Source organism: Petromyzon marinus, chromosome 54 (assembly GCF_048934315.1).
Source record: "Petromyzon marinus isolate PM22_M1 ecotype Great Lakes invasive population chromosome 54, UKy_Petmar_22M1.pri1.0, whole genome shotgun sequence".
Classification (NCBI taxonomy): Eukaryota; Metazoa; Chordata; class Hyperoartia; order Petromyzontiformes; family Petromyzontidae; genus Petromyzon; species Petromyzon marinus.
Window position 1 is genome coordinate 10,188,925 of NC_133720.1, and position 18,755 is coordinate 10,207,679.

The 18,755-nt window shown below is 48.8% G+C and overlaps 1 protein-coding gene across 1 annotated transcript in view; it reads right to left on the reverse strand.

Moving 5' to 3' along the window:
* LOC116954250 (calretinin-like) overlaps positions 1 to 18,755 on the reverse strand; it is a 64,824-nt gene that overhangs the window by 35,659 nt on the left and 10,410 nt on the right. Inside the window, exons 2-3 of the mRNA XM_032974828.2 lie at positions 6,217 to 6,293; positions 2,795 to 2,884 (exon numbers count right to left, since the gene is read on the reverse strand). Of these exons, the coding sequence (XP_032830719.1) occupies positions 2,795 to 2,884; positions 6,217 to 6,293 (167 nt within the window). The remainder of the gene's footprint in view (positions 1 to 2,794; positions 2,885 to 6,216; positions 6,294 to 18,755) is intronic.

The window sequence follows — 18,755 nt, forward strand, 5'->3', positions numbered from 1 at the left end:
CCACCGCACCAGATGGGAGCGGGCGGCTCACGACGATCGGAGAGGTCGCGAGTTCAAATCCTGGCTGGGGGATGGCTCGGCCCATCATCCATCGCTCCAACCGGGGTTGATAAAAACGAGTACCGTACAAACGGCAGCTTGCATAGCCAACGTGATTCTCCGTGTTGGTTTTTGGGCGATGTCCGATGCCAAGATTCTTGTTGTTAGGCCCTCCGCCACCTGTTAGGATTGTGACCTCGAGGCAGATAATATCATTCCCACCACACGTTATTGTGCGCCGATCGCATTCTCCCCAAAGTGCCAGGGTTCGACCTCTTCCACGAAAAACTTGGACGACCCCCAAGCAACCGCTTGAGGACAAGGCCAGGGGAAGAAGATGCGGCCATTTGTTGCATGAGTGGAACACGCGAGGAGCGGAACAGATTGTCACCGTGGCCACCACCCAAGTCAGACGATCGATCGCTGCATGTACCACCGAACTCCTGGCCGTGAGAGATCCAGTCCCGGTGGGCATCGCGACCGCTCGCTCTGCCTCGCCTGAAGGCGTTGAATGGATCGCTAACCTCGACAACAAACTATGACTAACATCAAACTGTAACTTTATTAGAAAACTCATTTCTCTAAACTCATTTCTCTAAATATGCTTTTTGTGTTTCGTTTGTTGTACTTCTGCCCGCACCTCTGATTAGCACGTTTGGCTATGTACGGTGCGAAAGAAGTTCAACAAACATACGCATTTACATCACTGCTTCCCCAGCCATACGAAGATAAAATTCTGACCATTCAAGCGCCACCCCTCCTCATCGGCGGCGCGAGACTTTTCACGGCTGAATTGAACGTGAACGCGCGACGACGTTCCGCTCCAACTGCTTCAAGTCTCATCGAGGTTGGCGATCCCCGGAAATTCGGATCGCTCCCTAAAGAAGCTCAATGCGTTGGCATGTGTACATAACAATGGTAGTAACAATACCTGCGTAAATAATGTCGCCGGGTGGTGGAGGGGTTAAAGACATTGAGCTGCAACAGAGCTCTTTTTTCAGAAGCGACTTGGCTATCACAAATGATAGCTCAACGAAGTGGCTTATCACATGTAAATTTACAGCAGCCAAATACCATAACATTCAAAATAATCTAGACGCACGTTTGTAAATGTGGAGGGAAAAACCGGAGGACCCGGAGAAAAATCCACACGACCACGGGGAGCGAGAGAGAAACATGCCAACTCCAAATATACAGCAGGCGTCAGGGTTGGGATGGAACCCACAACCTCCTGTATACCAGGCGAAGTAGTTAACATCTCGCCACTGTCACGTTGGCATAAAACTACAATCACTGCCACGAGACTCGACCCAAAAACACGCACGTGGATCACAAGGAGCACCGCTTTGTGGTGAAGTCAACAGTGCTTGTTCAATGGATGGACTCATCCCCGCCGTAGGAATGTGGAATTTCCCCCCCACTGGCTCTGCAGGGGCTGTAAATGGGAGATGAGCACCAGTGAAATGCCTCGACGCTCATTTGAGCGGCAGGAAATGGCTCTTGACGTTTGATCCGATAAGGGGCGCTCGCTTGCTCGCTCGCTCTCCGAGCCACCTGGCATCTCCACCTTTTACCGCATTTACCGCCGTCACAGTGGAAAATATCGACGGAAAATTCACATTAAGTGGCCGGGATTAAATCAGCATCATCATCTTTCCATTTGGAGAGAGTAGTCAATAGAGGTTGTTGCCTTATGGGTGAATAGACCTGGCTCTGTTGTGCACGCGCACATCCAGCCCTTTGGCCAATCCACTGATGGATGAGGGCCTCCCGAAGCTGTGTGGGTCGTGGGGGTTATTTGACCATACTTTACCACGCTGGTCAGTGTGGGTTTAGGTATGGCGAGGATCATAGGCGTGGTGCATGGAAGCGCAGTACAACAATGAATGTTCTGCACTGCCCTCTGCTGCCCACTGCGTAGACCCCACAGCGGCCTGTAGCAACTGGTTCTGCATGACGGTCGCCAATTCAAGCACTATCCGGGCTCAACTGTGCTTAGCTCTGCCATAGGAATGTCGAGTTTCCATCACGAGTTCAGGACTGCCAAAGAAAGTGAGCCACTACGCGTAGGTCAGCCGAGCGTGCGAGAGATTGGACCTACATGATTGAGTAATGAGTGACAGGTGTAATAAGTATTGATGAGCCTGCACTGTTGTTTCTGTCTGTGTCTACGACAGATCAACGGGTGAATGATACAATAATTAACGCCTCATTCCCATATTTGTCTCTGCACATGGAAAGTCAAAGTATTTGTTTTACACAACCCATCAGCTAAACGACCTTCTGGGAGTGCAGCATTGGTTCAATACAAGCAAACTCTGGACTGGTTTCAACTTTCAGTGTCTCATCCGTAGTCAGCCGTGATCGAAACCAATGCTGTCAAGCAGCCTTTCTGTCAGAAATAGGCTCTACTTTCAACGTAAAACACTGCACTCATTTTGGCAATCATTGTCTCATCAGCAGGGCCATCCATAGGGGGTGTGTGCGGGGCCCGGTGCAAATCCCACTGTGTGGTGCCCCCCAAAGTGTGGGGCTCGGGGCGGTCGCCCCCGATTCGCCGTGCCCTTAGCGGACGGTTCTGCCCATTAACAGTGTAGGGGGGTCGCCTGAACCAATGCTGGTGAAACCGCCCCCATGTTGAAAGGCGAGTAACCCACTCTGCAATGAACGGGTCCTGGCTCGGCACAGGCAACCCGGAATCGCAATTATTCCGTTGTCGTGAAGGATGTTCGTGGCATGATAGATTCACGCTCACCTCTGCCATCTCTATCTTTCCGTCCGCGTTCTTGTCGTACTTTTCCATGAACGATTTCATCTTCTCTTTCACCACACTCTCGGGCAGTTCCTGCGCTCGGGGATAACGGCACAACGAGAGGGGTGGCGGGGGGAGAGGCGTGGCGGGGGGGGGACAAAAACACATCTGTCATTCGCATCGCCCCGGGACAGCACTTGGGCCCTGCATCTATTATCCATTAAAAACTAAACCCATTTTTTTTATTGTACCCTGTAGAGACCCACTGAGCGATATAGCTATTTTTTTTTAAAAGCGACCTGGCTATCGCAAATGATCGCTCAACGAAGTGGCTTATCATCGCGTAGAAATTTAGAGTGGCCAAACATTCAAAAAATGCATGTTTTATAACGGTGGAGGGATAACTGGAGGAAAAAATCCACGCGACCGCGGGTGAGAACACACAACTCCAAATATACAGGCATTGTCAGGGTCGGGATCGAACCCACAACCTCCTGTATACCAGGCGAGGGAGTTAACATCTCCTAGCCACCTATACAAGGCGCCAATCGCACCGGAGATGAATCGATGGCCCGCCGATTTTTCACCGGATCCAGCGTGCCATAGCAAACAGTTTACGGTAAATGCCGTTTTACCATTCGCTTAATGATATACATTTAGGATGTGGTGCTGGGGTTCGTTTTTTGGGTTAAAATTTGCATTAAGAAAGGGTTAAATAAGTATAGTACCAAAAAAACGATATTCAAAAATATATGATATAACAAGTTTCAAATATATACGTTAATACAGAGTACTCACCACAGATGGCGGCGGAGATTGCATTCAGAGGATAGTACCATACAGTGTAGAGTATGGTGATGGTATAGAGTGTAGAGTTTAATCGAGGTTTTTTTGGGTTAGATCGCGTAAATATATAAATGTGTCGTTAAAACGCACCACCACCCGACACAGCCAACTGGTAAGGGTTGTAACGTAAACAGAACGTGCCAATTCGTCACTAGTACAGCACTAGTGTGTAGTGTAATGTATAGTGTAATATACTAGTACAGCACAAGTGTGTAGTGTATAGTGTAGTATAATAGTACAGCACACCGGTGTGTTGGAGACCCAAGCCACAACATTTCCAATCTGAGTACTACATTCCGCCAGTAATTGCAACCAGCTTCATCAGGTGACAGCCAGATTTGTGGAGACATTCACCTGTATCGTTCCTTATAGAGAGGTGTAGATGTGGTAACCACACTTCTGCACTCTTGCGCTAAGTGAGGGGGGGGGATTAATGAGTGAACGTACATTATGCATGCGCATTATTCGAGCCCTCTGATATTGTCCTTGCTGTCCATTGTGTATATTAAATTATCTTCTTTGGTTCTTTCGGTAAAGTCACGTAGAATGAGAATAATTTTATCGTGTTATTTTTGTTTGTGTTATTTTATTTTATCAATTTATTATTTTATTCTCATTCCACGTGACTTTACCGAAAGAACCAAAGAAGATGAATCCTTGCGGTCACGAAAGCTTTAAATCGAAATTTATATTAAATTAGCCGTACCAACGGTAATCCCTATTGAAGAATGGTGGCCTGTATAAGCGTGCATTTAAACAATATATTATTTGAGGATTCAATTACACGCAGCACTAAGTCGGGAGCTATCCGAATGGTTAAAATTATTTTTATTTCTTTCCATTTCGAGAGATTATCTCATTAGTCTTGGCTAGTAGTAGCTAGTTTTGCACAGAACTTCAACATTATCAAAATCAATTGAATGTCCTTGTTGGCAAGCGTGTTCTGCTACTGCTGACAGTTGTATTTGGGAGTATTTACTATTTCTCTGATGTTCTTGTAGTCTCGTGCTGATCATTCGTCCTGTTTGCCCATCATAGCATTTGCCACAAATGCAGTTAATCCTGTACACACCTTCTGTTGATAGCTTTGGTAATACATCTTTTGTACCAGATATTAATTTCTGTATTTTATGTACCATGCCAAATCTGACTCGGATGTTTTGTTTTTCCAAACATCTGGCTAGTTTATCAGTTAACTCCCGCAATGTCCGGTATTTTGATCGTTTTAATTACTTGGGCAGTTTCAATACTCGTGTTATTTGATTTGGTTTTGGCATTAAATGCCCTGTTGATTTGTGCATCATTGCAACCGTTCATTTTCAACGCTTCTTTAACATGTTTAATTTCACTTCTCAGCCTGTCACCATTTTACACTTTCTTAGCTCGATGAATGAACGTCTAGATAAGAGCAGATTTCTGTGTGGGGTGATGGTGTGACTCTGCATTCAGATAGGCGTCAGTATGCGTTTTCTTTCGGTAAACCCTCTGTTATTTTATCAATTCGACCCCATCCGAGCAGAATATCCAACAAAGTGGCTTGTTACATGGAAATGTATAACAGACAAATACTCTAAACACATGATTCTAAATGTGGAGGGGAAAACCCGAAGACCCGGAGAAAAATCTACACGACCAAGGGGATAACTTGCAAACTCCAAATATGAAGGCATCAGGGTCGGGATCGAACCCACGACCTCCTGTATACCAGGCGAGGTAGTTAATGTCTTTCGCACCATACGAAGCCAACCGTGCTAATTGGAAGTGCGGGCGAAAGGCAACAAACTAACACACAAACAAGCAGTTCTAACAAAATAATGTTTAATTTAATATTTGTGTTATTCGTGAAAAGTGCATCTCTGACAATTGGCAAGGAACCACAGACCCACAAGCTGGAAGGCGGCAGCAGCCAGGCATCGAGGAATCAACGCTACCAACAATTGCCCAAGCTCTGCAGTACTCTCTATATGTTAAGATGCCTTCAGTCAATTAATTGGCCTTCATACACGCTAAAGATGATGATGATTCCCCCTTCGGGAGATGGGAGTGGGTGGAGAGAGGGCCAAGTGCCCCCTCAGCCTTGAACGAGCGGCAAGCGGATCTGTGAGCGGTGGGGAGTTTAGCGCATAAGCCCCATAAGCCGCTCGTAGATTATTTTATTTGTAGGGTTATCCTTCCCCCCCCTCCTCCCCTTTGCTCTTGGTCTTTCCTCGGTACGTTAGTTCCTCCCCTTACCACATAAACAATCTTCACACACACCCCCATGCGTTGGTGCCCACTTAGCTGGGGCAGGGAGTCCAACTTCATAGCCACCCCCCTGCACCTAACTTACGTCCCGACGTCTCGGCTGCCCTTCCGACGTTGATCGGCATTATTTCAGCGGCACTCCGCGTTTTGTCGCGATAAAAAAAACAATGAAGATGACGACACAGCCGAGGATGCCGACAAAAGACGATGATGATGGCAATGAAGAATGCTATAGTAGGGAGATAACGTTAGTGATGACGACGATGGTGGTGGTGGTGGTGGTAGTGGTGGATGGCGGTGGTGGTGATGGTGCAGGCGAGGTGGGGGTCGCTCACCACCCCAACACCGCGCCGCGCCTGCTCCAGGTCTCGGAAGAAGTTCTCGAGCTCCTTGCCCTCGATGAAGCCATTCTCTGCAGGGGAAGCAACAGGGGGGAGGAGGTCTTGAGTAGAATACAAGCAGATCGATTGTTGGAATCCCATCGAGGCGAGAATTAGTTTACACGGTCACCGTTTACTGTCGGGGGGGGGGGGGGGGGCGAGGGATACATTCCTGAAAGGTGCGACGACGTATAATGAAACGACGTTAAATAATTATCTAAGCGATTTACAGGGCGGTAGGCGGCGGTGGAGGCGAGGAATAACGAAAAAAGGGACGGACGACGATGCTGTCAGCGACGTGAGAGTGTGGGGGGGGGGTTGAGGCGACGCGAATCGCCGGCCATGCTCTTCCCCACCAAACAAGCAGCTTCCACCCGCTCACCTCCGCTTTGCTGGTTTAACACCACCTAGTAGCTGTTGTAGTAGTTGTAATAGTAAGGTGTCTTTCGCGACCAATATCATCCATAACAGGTTTTATTTTTGGTTTAGATCACGTAAGCATATAACTGTGTCGTTAAACCCGCCACCACCCGACACAGCCAACTAGTAAGGGTTGTCACGTAAAACAGAACGTGGCCAATTCGTCACTGGTACAGCACACCGGTGTGTTGGAGAGCCGAGCCACAACATTAACAATCTGAGTACGACGTTTCGCCAGTAATTACAAAAAGCTTCATCAGGTGACAGCCAGATTTCTTCTCTTGCATGGAGCCTCAAGCAGCATTGCGGACCGACTGGCTCGATATTTTAATCTGGAGAGACGAATGTTGATGGGGGGAAGGAGGAGGAGGCATTGGTTATTTTGTAATGAACATTCTCCAGGTGACCCCCCCCCCCCCACATAATTATTCTGTGCCGCGTGTTGCTGCGTTTAGTGCGAGCATCCAGCGAGGATCCCGGTCCTTGCAAAGAGGGCCCCTTGCCGATAAACAGTCAGCAATTCGCTCGCGTTGGTTCAGGCGAGCCTGACTTTGCTGATGAGGCACTGAATGCTGAAACCAGCCCTTGCCCACAAACATCAGGCAGTTCACCCACGTTGGTTCAAGCGAGTCTGGCTACTGATGAGACACTGAACGTCAAAACCACCCCAGAGTTTTGCTTGTATTGAACCACTGTTGCTGATAGGATGCAATCCCAGAATTCCGTGTGGGTGGCTGATGGGATGTGAAAACATACGGCTTATATATATATTTACGTGTAGAGAAAAATAGATGAAAGAGGCATTGTCTGCGCACCAACTCTGCCAAGAGTGCCACCTGTGCCAATAATTACTGGGTGGAAACTAAAGGCGATGGTGATGAGATAATGCGAGGATAGATGCGGACAAGATGAGATAGATTTTGATTTAAAGCTTTCGTGACTGCAGGGATTCATATTCTTGGTTCTTTCGGTAAAGTCACGTAGAAGGGAAACAATTAAATAATAAAAATATAAAACAATACAATTATCACGACGTTTCGACTGCAACACAAGCAATCATCATCAGGTATGAAAACCACAGCAAGAAAATTAGAAAAAAGTGGCGTTTTTTTACGTTAGCACCACGGAGAGCGATTTGACAGTTTGTTCAGATGGACGAGTCCATCTATGTTCGGAAAAAGGAGGGGGGAGACGAAAAAAATGGATGCGGTCTGAAAGCCACTAAGCGTGAACAATCAATTAAGACCCGAAATGGTTTATCAAATCCTTCCAATGATTGCTAAGCCAGAATCCATCTTCTCGGTTGAAATTGTCTCTGTGTTTGTATATGTGGATAGCCTCATGAACGAATCTCTCATGGTAGCCAGATGGCTTGCTAAGAACCTCTGTCTTGGAGAAGTCAATGCCATGTGAGCCTACTGAATTATAAGAGTGATCTGCCGCGGCCGAGGTGTTGGTCCTACCATGTTTTAGGTCTGCTTTGTGTTCACGAACCGCATTCTTTATTTGGCGATACTGCTGCGTTGGCAGTGGTGCATAGCCACCACACACACAAAACACTCAACGCCTTCATCGATGTATGCTCTGTGGGTGTGTGGCCTTAAAAGGGATAAATATATGAGGTGCCATATCAGGCAATGGGCCTTGTTCATAGGACATGAAATGGTCTGCAGGCATCTCTAATGATGATGATGACTATGATGGCGATGGTGGTGTTGTAATGATGAGAGTGATGTAGTGATGCGGAATTATATGTTATTGAGTCGTACAAATTATATCGACATATATAAAAGGGAAATTTGTGAATGTGTCTGTTCGAAATGTTTAGCATACTTCCCAACATGCAACAAACTTGAAATTTGGCATGTGGGTAGCTTCCAGACATTACACAATGCAAAAAGTATAAAAATTGACTTTTGTATTTTGGGGGGGGGGGGGGGGGTACAATAATGGATATATTTTGCACGGCAAGTGAGCGGTGACGTCACATCTGTGATGTCACCCGCATGCGGCAGCGTTGCGCAGTGCGCCTGCTGACGTCACGCATCCTCCCCCCAACCCTCCGCGTAGGCCGTGTATTAATCCAAGACAAGAATCCAAGTCTCGGGCGAAGCCGGGTAGTAAAGCTAGTTTATCATAATACATTTGCTACTATATTTTTATAATATTGTATAATACATTTGATATTCACGCTGTCTGTCCTACAGTGCAGGGCGATCATCGCGCAGCAAGGCGCTGCTGTGTTTCACAGGCTGCGGTAGTTTCACAGTAGGGGGCGATGTTATTGCTGTGTGTCTGTGTGATTATCCCAATTGAGTGATGAGCAGTACCATTCTTTGTTTAAATTTTGGGAGTTTGACCGTGACGTTGGCACACAATGGCCGACTCCCCTCGAGTAGCATTGCGGAATCTTTCACATCCACTGTCAAGCAAATGGCGCGTATTCAACTAAAAAAACTATTTATGATTTCACCAGGTAAGGCCCGCTCAGCCATTAGCTTCTAGCTTCTTTTTCAGAAGCGACCTGGCCACAAATGATAGCTCAACAAAGTGGCTTATTACGTGTAAATGTATAACAGACAAATACTCTAAACGCATGTTTCTAAATGTGGAGGGGAAACCGGAAGACCTGGAGAAAAATCCACGTGTCCAAGGGGAGAACTTGCAAACTCCAAATATAAAGGCATCAGGGTCGGGATCGAACCCACGACTTCCTGTATACCAGGCGAGGTAGTTAATGTCTTTCGCACCGTATGTAGCCAACTGTGCTAATCGAAGGGGTGGGGATGGACAACAAACTAAAACACAAAAAGCAGTTCTAAAGGAATGAGTTTTCAATCTAGATGATGATTTAAAAGTTCTCAGCTCCAGTGGCTGCCAAATATCGGAAGGAAGGGCATTCCAGACGACCGCAAAAGCTCATCTGAAAGCGCGCGATGCAGCGACCTTTGTTCGATGTCTAGCCAATAACACGCAACCGTAATAAACTCCTAGAAGTGTAACCTGGTCGGCCGTGCAACAAGTGGTTAATGTGCTACCGCTGGGTAGCTTATCACTACCCGGGTAGTGATGATTATGATGTGGTGGTAGTGGTGTTGGTGATGAGTGCTATTGTGATGTGGCAATGCGCGCTCCTGCGGTGCTGATCATTCATCGTCGCCACGCGCCACTGATTCGAGCCAAGCGGTGTCGCCGCTTGCACTTTACACCACTCATGCCGTTGCGGAGGATCGTAGGGAGACATGTGTGCTCCGTTTGGTGTGCCGCCAGTTTCCCTTTGGTAACGGGCGGCGGCGATGATGATCGGTGACAACGCTGGCGGTCTCTGCGGAGGCCTCGCTGATCGATGTGGTTATGGTCCCCCAGGGGGGGGTAGTGGGGAGGGAGAAGGGAGACACGATACATTTGCTCCCCATGGGCATCGTTAAGGCCCGGGACGCGCGAACGTTCACGACGTTGCACGCACGGACGGCTGAGGTCCGCTTAAACCCACGCAGCCGCAGCGTCAACCCAGAGCGGAGTAGTTACATCAAACCCCCAATGCAAAAACACACAAAGGGAAAATTATTCCTTCTTAATCTGACTTGCTCATCATGCGATCTCTCCCCGCTATCAGCTAGCTTCCCTCTGTATGTATGTTACGTACGTTGAATTTATTTCGCACCGTACGTAACCAACAACGCTAATCGGAGGGCACTTTGGTCTCCTCCATATTTGGTGCATTTGCTGTTTTCCATTAAGTTTTCGCGTGGGGTTCTGTCTGTGTAACTGGTTGATGTTTTTGCTTGTTGATAGTTTGCAAATTGCCACCATCATGCAATGGCCCTTTCACTGCCACCACTACAACAGAGCTGCATGGCTCAAAGGAGCATGACCGGCAAAAAAATAAAGTCTGAGTCTATGAGTCTCTGTGTAGCTCTATGCGTCTCGATGTGACTCTGTGTTATCTGCAATGGGCTGTGACCGTGGTCATCCCTTGTGTAGAATGACTCAGGACCCCAACGTCGGATATGTGGACCTTTAATTGTAGCACTCCGATTCACAGACATCCAGCCACCATTCCTCCCAGCCGTCTCCCCCTCCCCCTTCTCGACCCTCGGCTTTTATCCTTGCCCCCCCCCCCCGTCTTCCTCCACCAATCTCATCTCTCCCTGCCCCCCTCCCTCCCACCCCCCCCTCTTCCTCCACCAATCCCATCTCTCCCTGCACCCCTCGTTCCCGCCCCCCCTCTTCCTCCACCAATCCCATCTCTCCCTGCCCCCAACCGACTCCCCACTGTCTCCTCCCCCATTCCACTTTCCCGCTCTTTTGCTTTGTAACCAAGCTGACCAATCCTGGTTCAGTATTTCCTCTCGCACCTCCCCCGGGTTGGGCGGGGCGGCCTCTGATGTGTGAGAGTAGGCAGGCTAGCAGTAGAGAAACTAGCAGTAGAGAAGCCAGCAGAGTGTATAGCAGGAGGCTAGCAGTGGAGAAGCTAACAGAGTGTATAGTGACAGACTAGCAGTGGAGAAACTAGCAGTGCACTGTGGCAGGCTAGCAGTGGAGAAGCTAGCAGAGTGTATAGTGAGAGGCTAGCAGTGGAGAAGCTAGCAGAGTGTACTGACAGGCTAGCAGTGGAGAAGCTAGCACAGTTTACTGACAGGCTAGCAGTGGAGAAGCTAGCAGAGTGTACTGTGACAGGCTAGCAGTGGAGAAGCCAGCAGAGTGTACTGTGACAGGCTAGCAGTGGAGAAGCTAGCAGAGTGTACTGTGACAGGCTAGCAGTGGAGAAGCTAGCAGAGTGTATAGTGACAGACTAGCAGTGGAGAAACTAGCAGTGCACTGTGGCAGGCTAACAGTGGAGAAGCTAGCAGAGTGTATAGTGACAGGCTAGCAGTGGAGAAGCTAGCAGAGTGTATAGTGAAAGGCTAGCAGTGGAGAAGCTAGCAGAGTGTACTGACAGGCTAGCAGTGGAGAAGCTAGCAGAGTGTACTGTGACAGACTAGCAGTGGAGAAGCTAGCAGAGTGTACTGACAGGCTAGCAGTGGAGAAGCTAGCAGAGTGTACTGACAGGCTAGCAGTGGAGAAGCTAGCAGAGTGTACTGACAGGCTAGCAGTGGAGAAGCTAGCAGAGTGTACTGACAGGCTAGCAGTGGAGAAGCTAGCAGAGTGTACTGACAGGCTAGCAGTGGAGAAGCTAGCAGAGTGTACTGTGACAGGCTAGCAGTGGAGAAGCTAGCAGAGTGTACTGACAGGCTAGCAGTGGATAAGCTAGCACAGTTTACTGACAGGCTAGCAGTGGAGAAGCTAGCAGAGTGTACTGTGACAGACTAGCAGTGGAGAAGCTAGCAGAGTGTACTGTGACAGGCTAGCAGTGGAGAAGCTAGCAGAGTGTACTGTGGCAGGCTAGCAGTGGAGAAGCTAGCAGAGTGTACTGTGACAGGCTAGCAGTGGAGAAGCTAGCAGAGTGTACTGTGGCAGGCTAGCAGTGGAGAAGCTAGCAGAGTGTACAGTGACAGGCTAGCAGTGGAGAAGCTAGCAGAGTGTACTGTGACAGGCTAGCAGTGGAGAAGCTAGCAGAGTGTACTGTGACAGGCTAGCAGTAGAGAGGCCAGCAGAGTGTATAGCAGGAGGCTAGCAGTGGAGAAGCTAGCAGAGTGTACTGTGACAGGCTAGCAGTGGAGAAGCTAGCAGAGTGTATAGTGACAGGCTAGCAGTGGAGAAGCTAACAGAGTGTACTGTGACAAGCTAGCAGTAGAGAAGCCAGCAGAGTGTATAGCAGGAGGCTAGCAGTGGAGAAGCTAACAGAGTGTACTGTGACAGGCTAGCAGTGGAGAAGCTATCAGAGTGTATAGTGAGAGGCTAGCAGAGTGTATAGTGATAGGCTAGCAGTGGAGAAGCTAGCAGTAGAGAAGCCAGCAGTAGAGAAGCTAGCAGAGTGTACAGTGACAGGCTAGCAGTGGAGAAGCCAGCAGAGTGTATAGCAGGAGGCTAGCAGCAGAGAAGCTAGCAGAGTGTATAGCAGGAGGCTAGCAGTGGAGAAGCTAACAGAGTGTATAGTGACAGACTAGCAGTGGAGAAACTAGCAGTGCACTGTGGCAGGCTAACAGTGGAGAAGCTAGCAGAGTGTACTGTGACAGGCTAGCAGTGGAGAAGCTAGCAGAGTGTACTGTGACAGGCTAGCAGTGGAGAAGCTAGCAGAGTGTACTGTGACAGGCTAGCAGTGGAGAAGCTAGCAGAGTGTACTGACAGGCTAGCAGTGGAGAAGCTAGCAGAGTGTATAGTGAAAGGCTAGCAGTGGAGAAGCTAGCAGAGTGTACTGTGACAGGCTAGCAGTGGAGAAGCTAGCAGAGTGTACTGTGACAGGCTAGCAGTGGAGAAGCCAGCAGAGTGTATAGCAGGAGGCTAGCAGCAGAGAAGCTAGCAGAGTGTATAGCAGGAGGCTAGCAGTGGAGAAGCTAACAGAGTGTATAGTGACAGACTAGCAGTGGAGAAACTAGCAGTGCACTGTGGCAGGCTAACAGTGGAGAAGCTAGCAGAGTGTACTGTGACAGGCTAGCAGTAGAGAAGCTAGCAGAGTGTACTGTGACAGACTAGCAGTGGAGAAGCTAGCAGAGTGTACTGTGACAGGCTAGCAGTGGAGAAGCTAGCAGAGTGTACAGTGACAGGCTAGCAGTGGAGAAGCTAGCAGAGTGTACAGTGACAGGCTAGCAGTGGAGAAGCTAGCAGAGTGTACTGTGACAGGCTAGCAGTGGAGAAGCTAGCAGAGTGTACAGTGACAGGCTAGCAGTGGAGAAGCTAACAGAGTGTATAGTGACAGACTAGCAGTGGAGAAGCTAGCAGAGTGTATAGTGACAGGCTAGCAGTGGAGAAGCTAGCAGAGTGTACTGTGACAAGCTAGCAGTGGAGAAGCTAGCAGAGTGTACTGTGACAGGCTAGCAGTGGAGAAGCTAGCAGAGTGTACTGTGACAGGCTAGCAGTGGAGAAGCTAGCAGAGTGTACTGACAGGCTAGCAGTGGAGAAGCTAGCAGAGTGTACTGTGACAGACTAGCAGTGGAGAAGCTAGCAGAGTGCACTGTGGCAGGCTAGCAGTGGAGAAGCTAGCAGAGTGTACTGTGACAGACTAGCAGTGGAGAAGCTAGCAGAGTGTACTGTGGCAGAATAGCAGTGGAGAAGCTAGCAGAGTGTACTGTGGCAGGCTAGCAGTGGAGAAGCTAGCAGAGTGTACTGTGGCAGGCTAGCAGTGGAGAAGCTAGCAGAGTGTACTGTGACAGGCTAGCAGTGGAGAAGCTAGCAGAGTGTACTGTGGCAGGCTAGCAGTGGAGAAGCTAGCAGAGTGTACTGTGACAGGCTAGCAGTGGAGAAGCTAGCAGAGTGTACTGTGACAGGCTAGCAGTGGAGAAGCTAGCAGAGTGTACTGTGACAGGCTAGCAGTGGAGAAGCTAGCAGAGTGTATAGTGACAGGCTAGCAGTGGATAAGCTAGCAGAGTGTACTGTGGCAGGCTAGCAGTGGAGAAGCTAGCAGAGTGTACTGTGACAAGCTAGCAGTGGAGAAGCTAGCAGAGTGTACTGTGACAGGCTATCAGTGGAGAAGCTAGCAGAGTGTACTGACAGGCTAGCAGTGGATAAGCTAGCACAGTTTACTGACAGGCTAGCAGTGGAGAAGCTAGCAGAGTGTACTGTGACAGGCTAGCAGTGGAGAAGCTAGCAGAGTGTACTGTGACAGGCTAGCAGTGGAGAAGCTAGCAGAGTGTACTGACAGGCTAGCAGTGGAGAAGCTAGCAGAGTGTACTGTGACAGGCTAGCAGTGGAGAAGCTAGCAGAGTGTACTGTGACAGGCTAGCAGTGGAGAAGCTAGCAGAGTGTACTGTGACAGGCTAGCAGTGGAGAAGCTAGCAGAGTGTACTGTGGCAGAATAGCAGTGGAGAAGCTAGCAGAGTGTACTGTGACAGGCTAGCAGTGGAGAAGCTAGCAGAGTGTACTGTGGCAGGCTAGCAGTGGAGAAGCTAGCAGAGTGTACTGTGGCAGGCTAGCAGTGGAGAAGCTAGCAGAGTGTACTGTGACAGGCTAGCAGTGGAGAAGCAGGCGAGCAGTACAAGCGGCAGAGTTGCTACGGAGATAGGTGGTGTTGAACGTGAGGAGTTCTGTGCGAATAAAGTGACATGGGAGCAAAATAAGTTGTCTGCGTGAAATAACTCCACTACATATATATTGTAGGGGTGTTTCTTTTGCTTTAAAAGGAAGCAAAATCGTGCATCTGGATGCATGGATTTCGCATCACTTTCCAGTCGCTGTACCTTTGCTCGGCGACGTTTGATATTTAATGCACCCCGAAAGCTCAAACTCCTACAGCCAACTGTTGTATTAACACTCACCCCAACACCAGGCGTGTAATTATTCACCGTTGATTAAAGTAGGTTTTTTTTTAATTCTCATGATGCGCGCAATCAAATTGTGCGTGTAAGATCCTATTTATGCAAATGTTATGCAACTCTAAGACTAGGCGAATGAAATGAAGGCCTAACAGGACCTCGCAACAGCACGAGATGACACAGACAAACAAGTCGCCACAAATTAGATGTATTATTGAAAAAGATTATTGAATTTAATCGTGAATTGTATTTGCAATAGCATTGCATAGGGATCAAGTCCAACAGCAGAATGTACAATGTGGGACACACGTCCCCGCCATAGGAATGTGGATTATCCACCACTGGCTTACAGCCATATAAAGGAAATGAGCCACCATCTTAATGCTCCATTGAGCCGGAAACCAATGTTTTTTTAGCAGACACTGCTCACGAAACTTGGCCCTAACCATAACACTTATCGCCAATCCTAGCTCTTACCTTAACCGAAATCCTAACCTTAACAGTAATCCTAACCCTAACACCTACCACCAATTCTGGCTCTTCCATTAACAGCAATGCTAACCCTAACACCAATCACCAATTTTAGCTATTAGCTTAACAGCAATCCTCACCCTACCACGTACTGCCAATGCTAGCTCTTACCTTAGCAATCCTAACCCTAACACATACCGCAAATTCTAGCTCTTAGCTTAACAGTAATCATAACCCTAACACCTACCACCAATTCTCGCTCTTATTTTAACAGCTATCCTAACCCTATTAGCTACTGCCAATCCTAGCTCTTAGCTTAACGGTAGTCTTAACCCGAACTCCTAACACCAATTCTAACTCTTATCTTAACAGCAATCTTAACCATAACACTTACTGCCTAACCGAGCTCTGACCAGACCAGCAATCCTAACCCTAACACCTACCACCAATGCTAGCTCTTACCTTAACAGCAATCATAACCCTAACACCTACTGCAAATCCTTGCTCTTAGCTTAACAGCAATCCTAACCCTAATACTGACTGTCAATCCTAGCTCTTAGTTTAACAGCAATCCTAACCCTAACATCTACTGCCAATTATCACTCTTAGTTTAACAGCAATCCTAACCCTAACACCTACCGCCAATCCTAGCTCTTAGCTTAACAGCAATCCGAACCCTAACACTTACTGCCAAACTGAGCTCTTACCTTAACAGCAATCTTAAACCTAACACTTACCGCCAAACCTAGCTCTTAGCTTAACAGCAATCCTAACCCTAACACCTACCGCCAATCATAGCTCTTACCTAAACAGCAATCATAACCCTAACACATACCGCAAGTCCTAGCTCTTATCTTAACAGCAATCCTAACCCTAATACTTACTGCCAATCCTAGCTCTTACCTTAACAGCAATCATTACCCTAATACTTACTGCCAATCCTAGCTCTTAGCTTCACAGCAATCCTAACCCTAACACCTACCACCAATCATAGCTCTTAGCTTAACAACAATCCGAACCCGAACTCCTACCACCAATCCTAGCTCTTATCTTAACAGCAATCCTAACCCTAACACTGCCAAAACGAGCTCTTACCAGAACAGCAATCCTAACCTTAACACCTACCGCCAATCCTAGCTCTTACCAGAACAGCAATCCTAACCTTAACACCTACCGCCAATCCTAGCTCTTAGCTTAACAGCAATCATAACCCTAACACATACCACAAGTCTTAGCTCTTATCTTAAAGGCAATCCTAACCCTAATACCTACCACCAATTCTACCTCTTAGCTTAACAGCAATCCTAACACCTACCACCAATCCCAGCTCTTAGCTTCACAGCAATCCTCACCCTAACCCCAAGCGCTAAATACTACCATAACTCTAACCCTCAGCAATAACCCAATCCCTTAATCCCAACACTAGTGTTGAGGAGAGAAATACAAGGTGCGCACAGTTAAGCGGGTGCAACGGAGGGCAAACAGGTGTGCACATTGCAACATGAGGTTTGCCCCAACACACCGACAGTTAAGGGGAGAAGCGGGTGCAGCCAAGGTCGAACAGGTGCTATGCTGTGACCGGAGGTTGGAGACGGGAGTTGGGGGGTGATGATAGGAGATTAATGGGACAACTGGCGCCGGCCTCGCGGCAGCTTAAGTGGAAGCACGTGAGGACTCTGGATGAGCAGGGGGATATGTGCGTGAGTGTGTGTGAGCGAGGGGAGTTGCTGCCGGGAACCAAGAGTGAAGACATCTCACCACTGCCGCTCCAGCCGTCAACAGGACCTCAACCATCACGCCGTCGCCGGGCGGGTGTTGGCTGAACCCCCCGCCCGGGACAGATGGGTGAGCAGGTCTGAGGGAGCGTAGGTGAGGGCAGCGGTGGAGATGCAAAGTTGATGTGTGCAGAGTCGCTGAGTGCGGAGCTGCTGTGTGTAGAGTCGCTGAGAGCCAAGACGCCATGTGTGGAGTCGGTGAGTGCGAAGACACCGTGTGCAGAGTCGCTGAGTGCGGAGCTGCTGTGTGTGGAGTCGCTGAGTGTGAAAACGCTGTGTATGGAGTCGCTGGGTGCAAAGACACTGTGTGCGGAGTCGCTGAGTGCGAAGACGCTGTTTGCGGAGTCGCTGAGTGTGAAGACGCTGTGTGCAGAGTCGCTGTGTGCGGAGTCGCTGAGTGCGAAGACGCTGTGTGCGGAGTCGCTGTGTGCGAAGACGCTGTGTGCGAAGTTGCTGTGTGTGGAGTTGCTGAGTGCGAAGTTGCTGTGTGTGGAGTCGCTGTGTGCGGAGTTGCTGAGTGCGAAGACGCTGTGTGCAGAGTCGCTGTGTGCGAAGACGCTGTGTGCGGAGTCGCTGAGTGCGAAGACGCTGTGTGCGGAGTTGCTGTGTGTGAAGACGCTGTGTGCGGAGTTGCTGTGTGTGAAGACGCTGTGTGTGGAGTCGCTGAGTGCGAAGACGCTGTGTGCGGAGTCGCTGAGTGCGAAGACGCTGTGTGCAGAGTCGCTGAGTGCGAAGACGCTGTGTGCGGAGTCGCTGTGTGCAAAGACGCTGTGTGTGGAGTCGCTGAGTGTGAAGACGCTGTGTGCGGAGTTGCTGTGTGTGAAGACGCTGTGTGCGGAGTCGCAGAGTGTGAAGACGCTGTGTGCGGAGTCGCTGAGTGCGAAGTCGCTGTGTGCGGAGTCGCTGAGTGCGAAGACGCTGTGTGCGGAGTTGCAGAGTGTGAAGACGCCGTGTCCGGAGTTGCTGAGAGCAGAGCTGCTGAGTGCAGGATAAGTGAGGTGCAGAATAGATAATAGTGGGGAGAAGTCAAGTATACGTCACCATACAGATAGTTATAGGAGTGCCTATAACTGGCGCAAGAACAGGTGAATAAAGTGTAAGCAAGTGACTTGTTACAACGTGTCGGTGTGAGTAATATTTGAAGACACTACACTAGCATGAGCTCGAACAGCAGCCCTAACACTGACCATAACCCCTGCCCTAATGCCAACCATAGCACAACCCAAACCTCATAACCCCATCGTAAGACAACCCTAATCCAGATCCTAATTTCAACCAAAGCGTCAACCCTCACCCTATCACCAACCCTAACCCTAACACTGCCACGACTGATCCTAATGCTTAGCGTAACCCAAACCGTCACCCTCACCGCAACATTCTGCATGTAACTTAACCCCAGCCTAGCATCGACTCTAACCCAAACGAGAAATGTAACCTTACACTCACCCTAACCTACACACGGCATTTAAATATGACA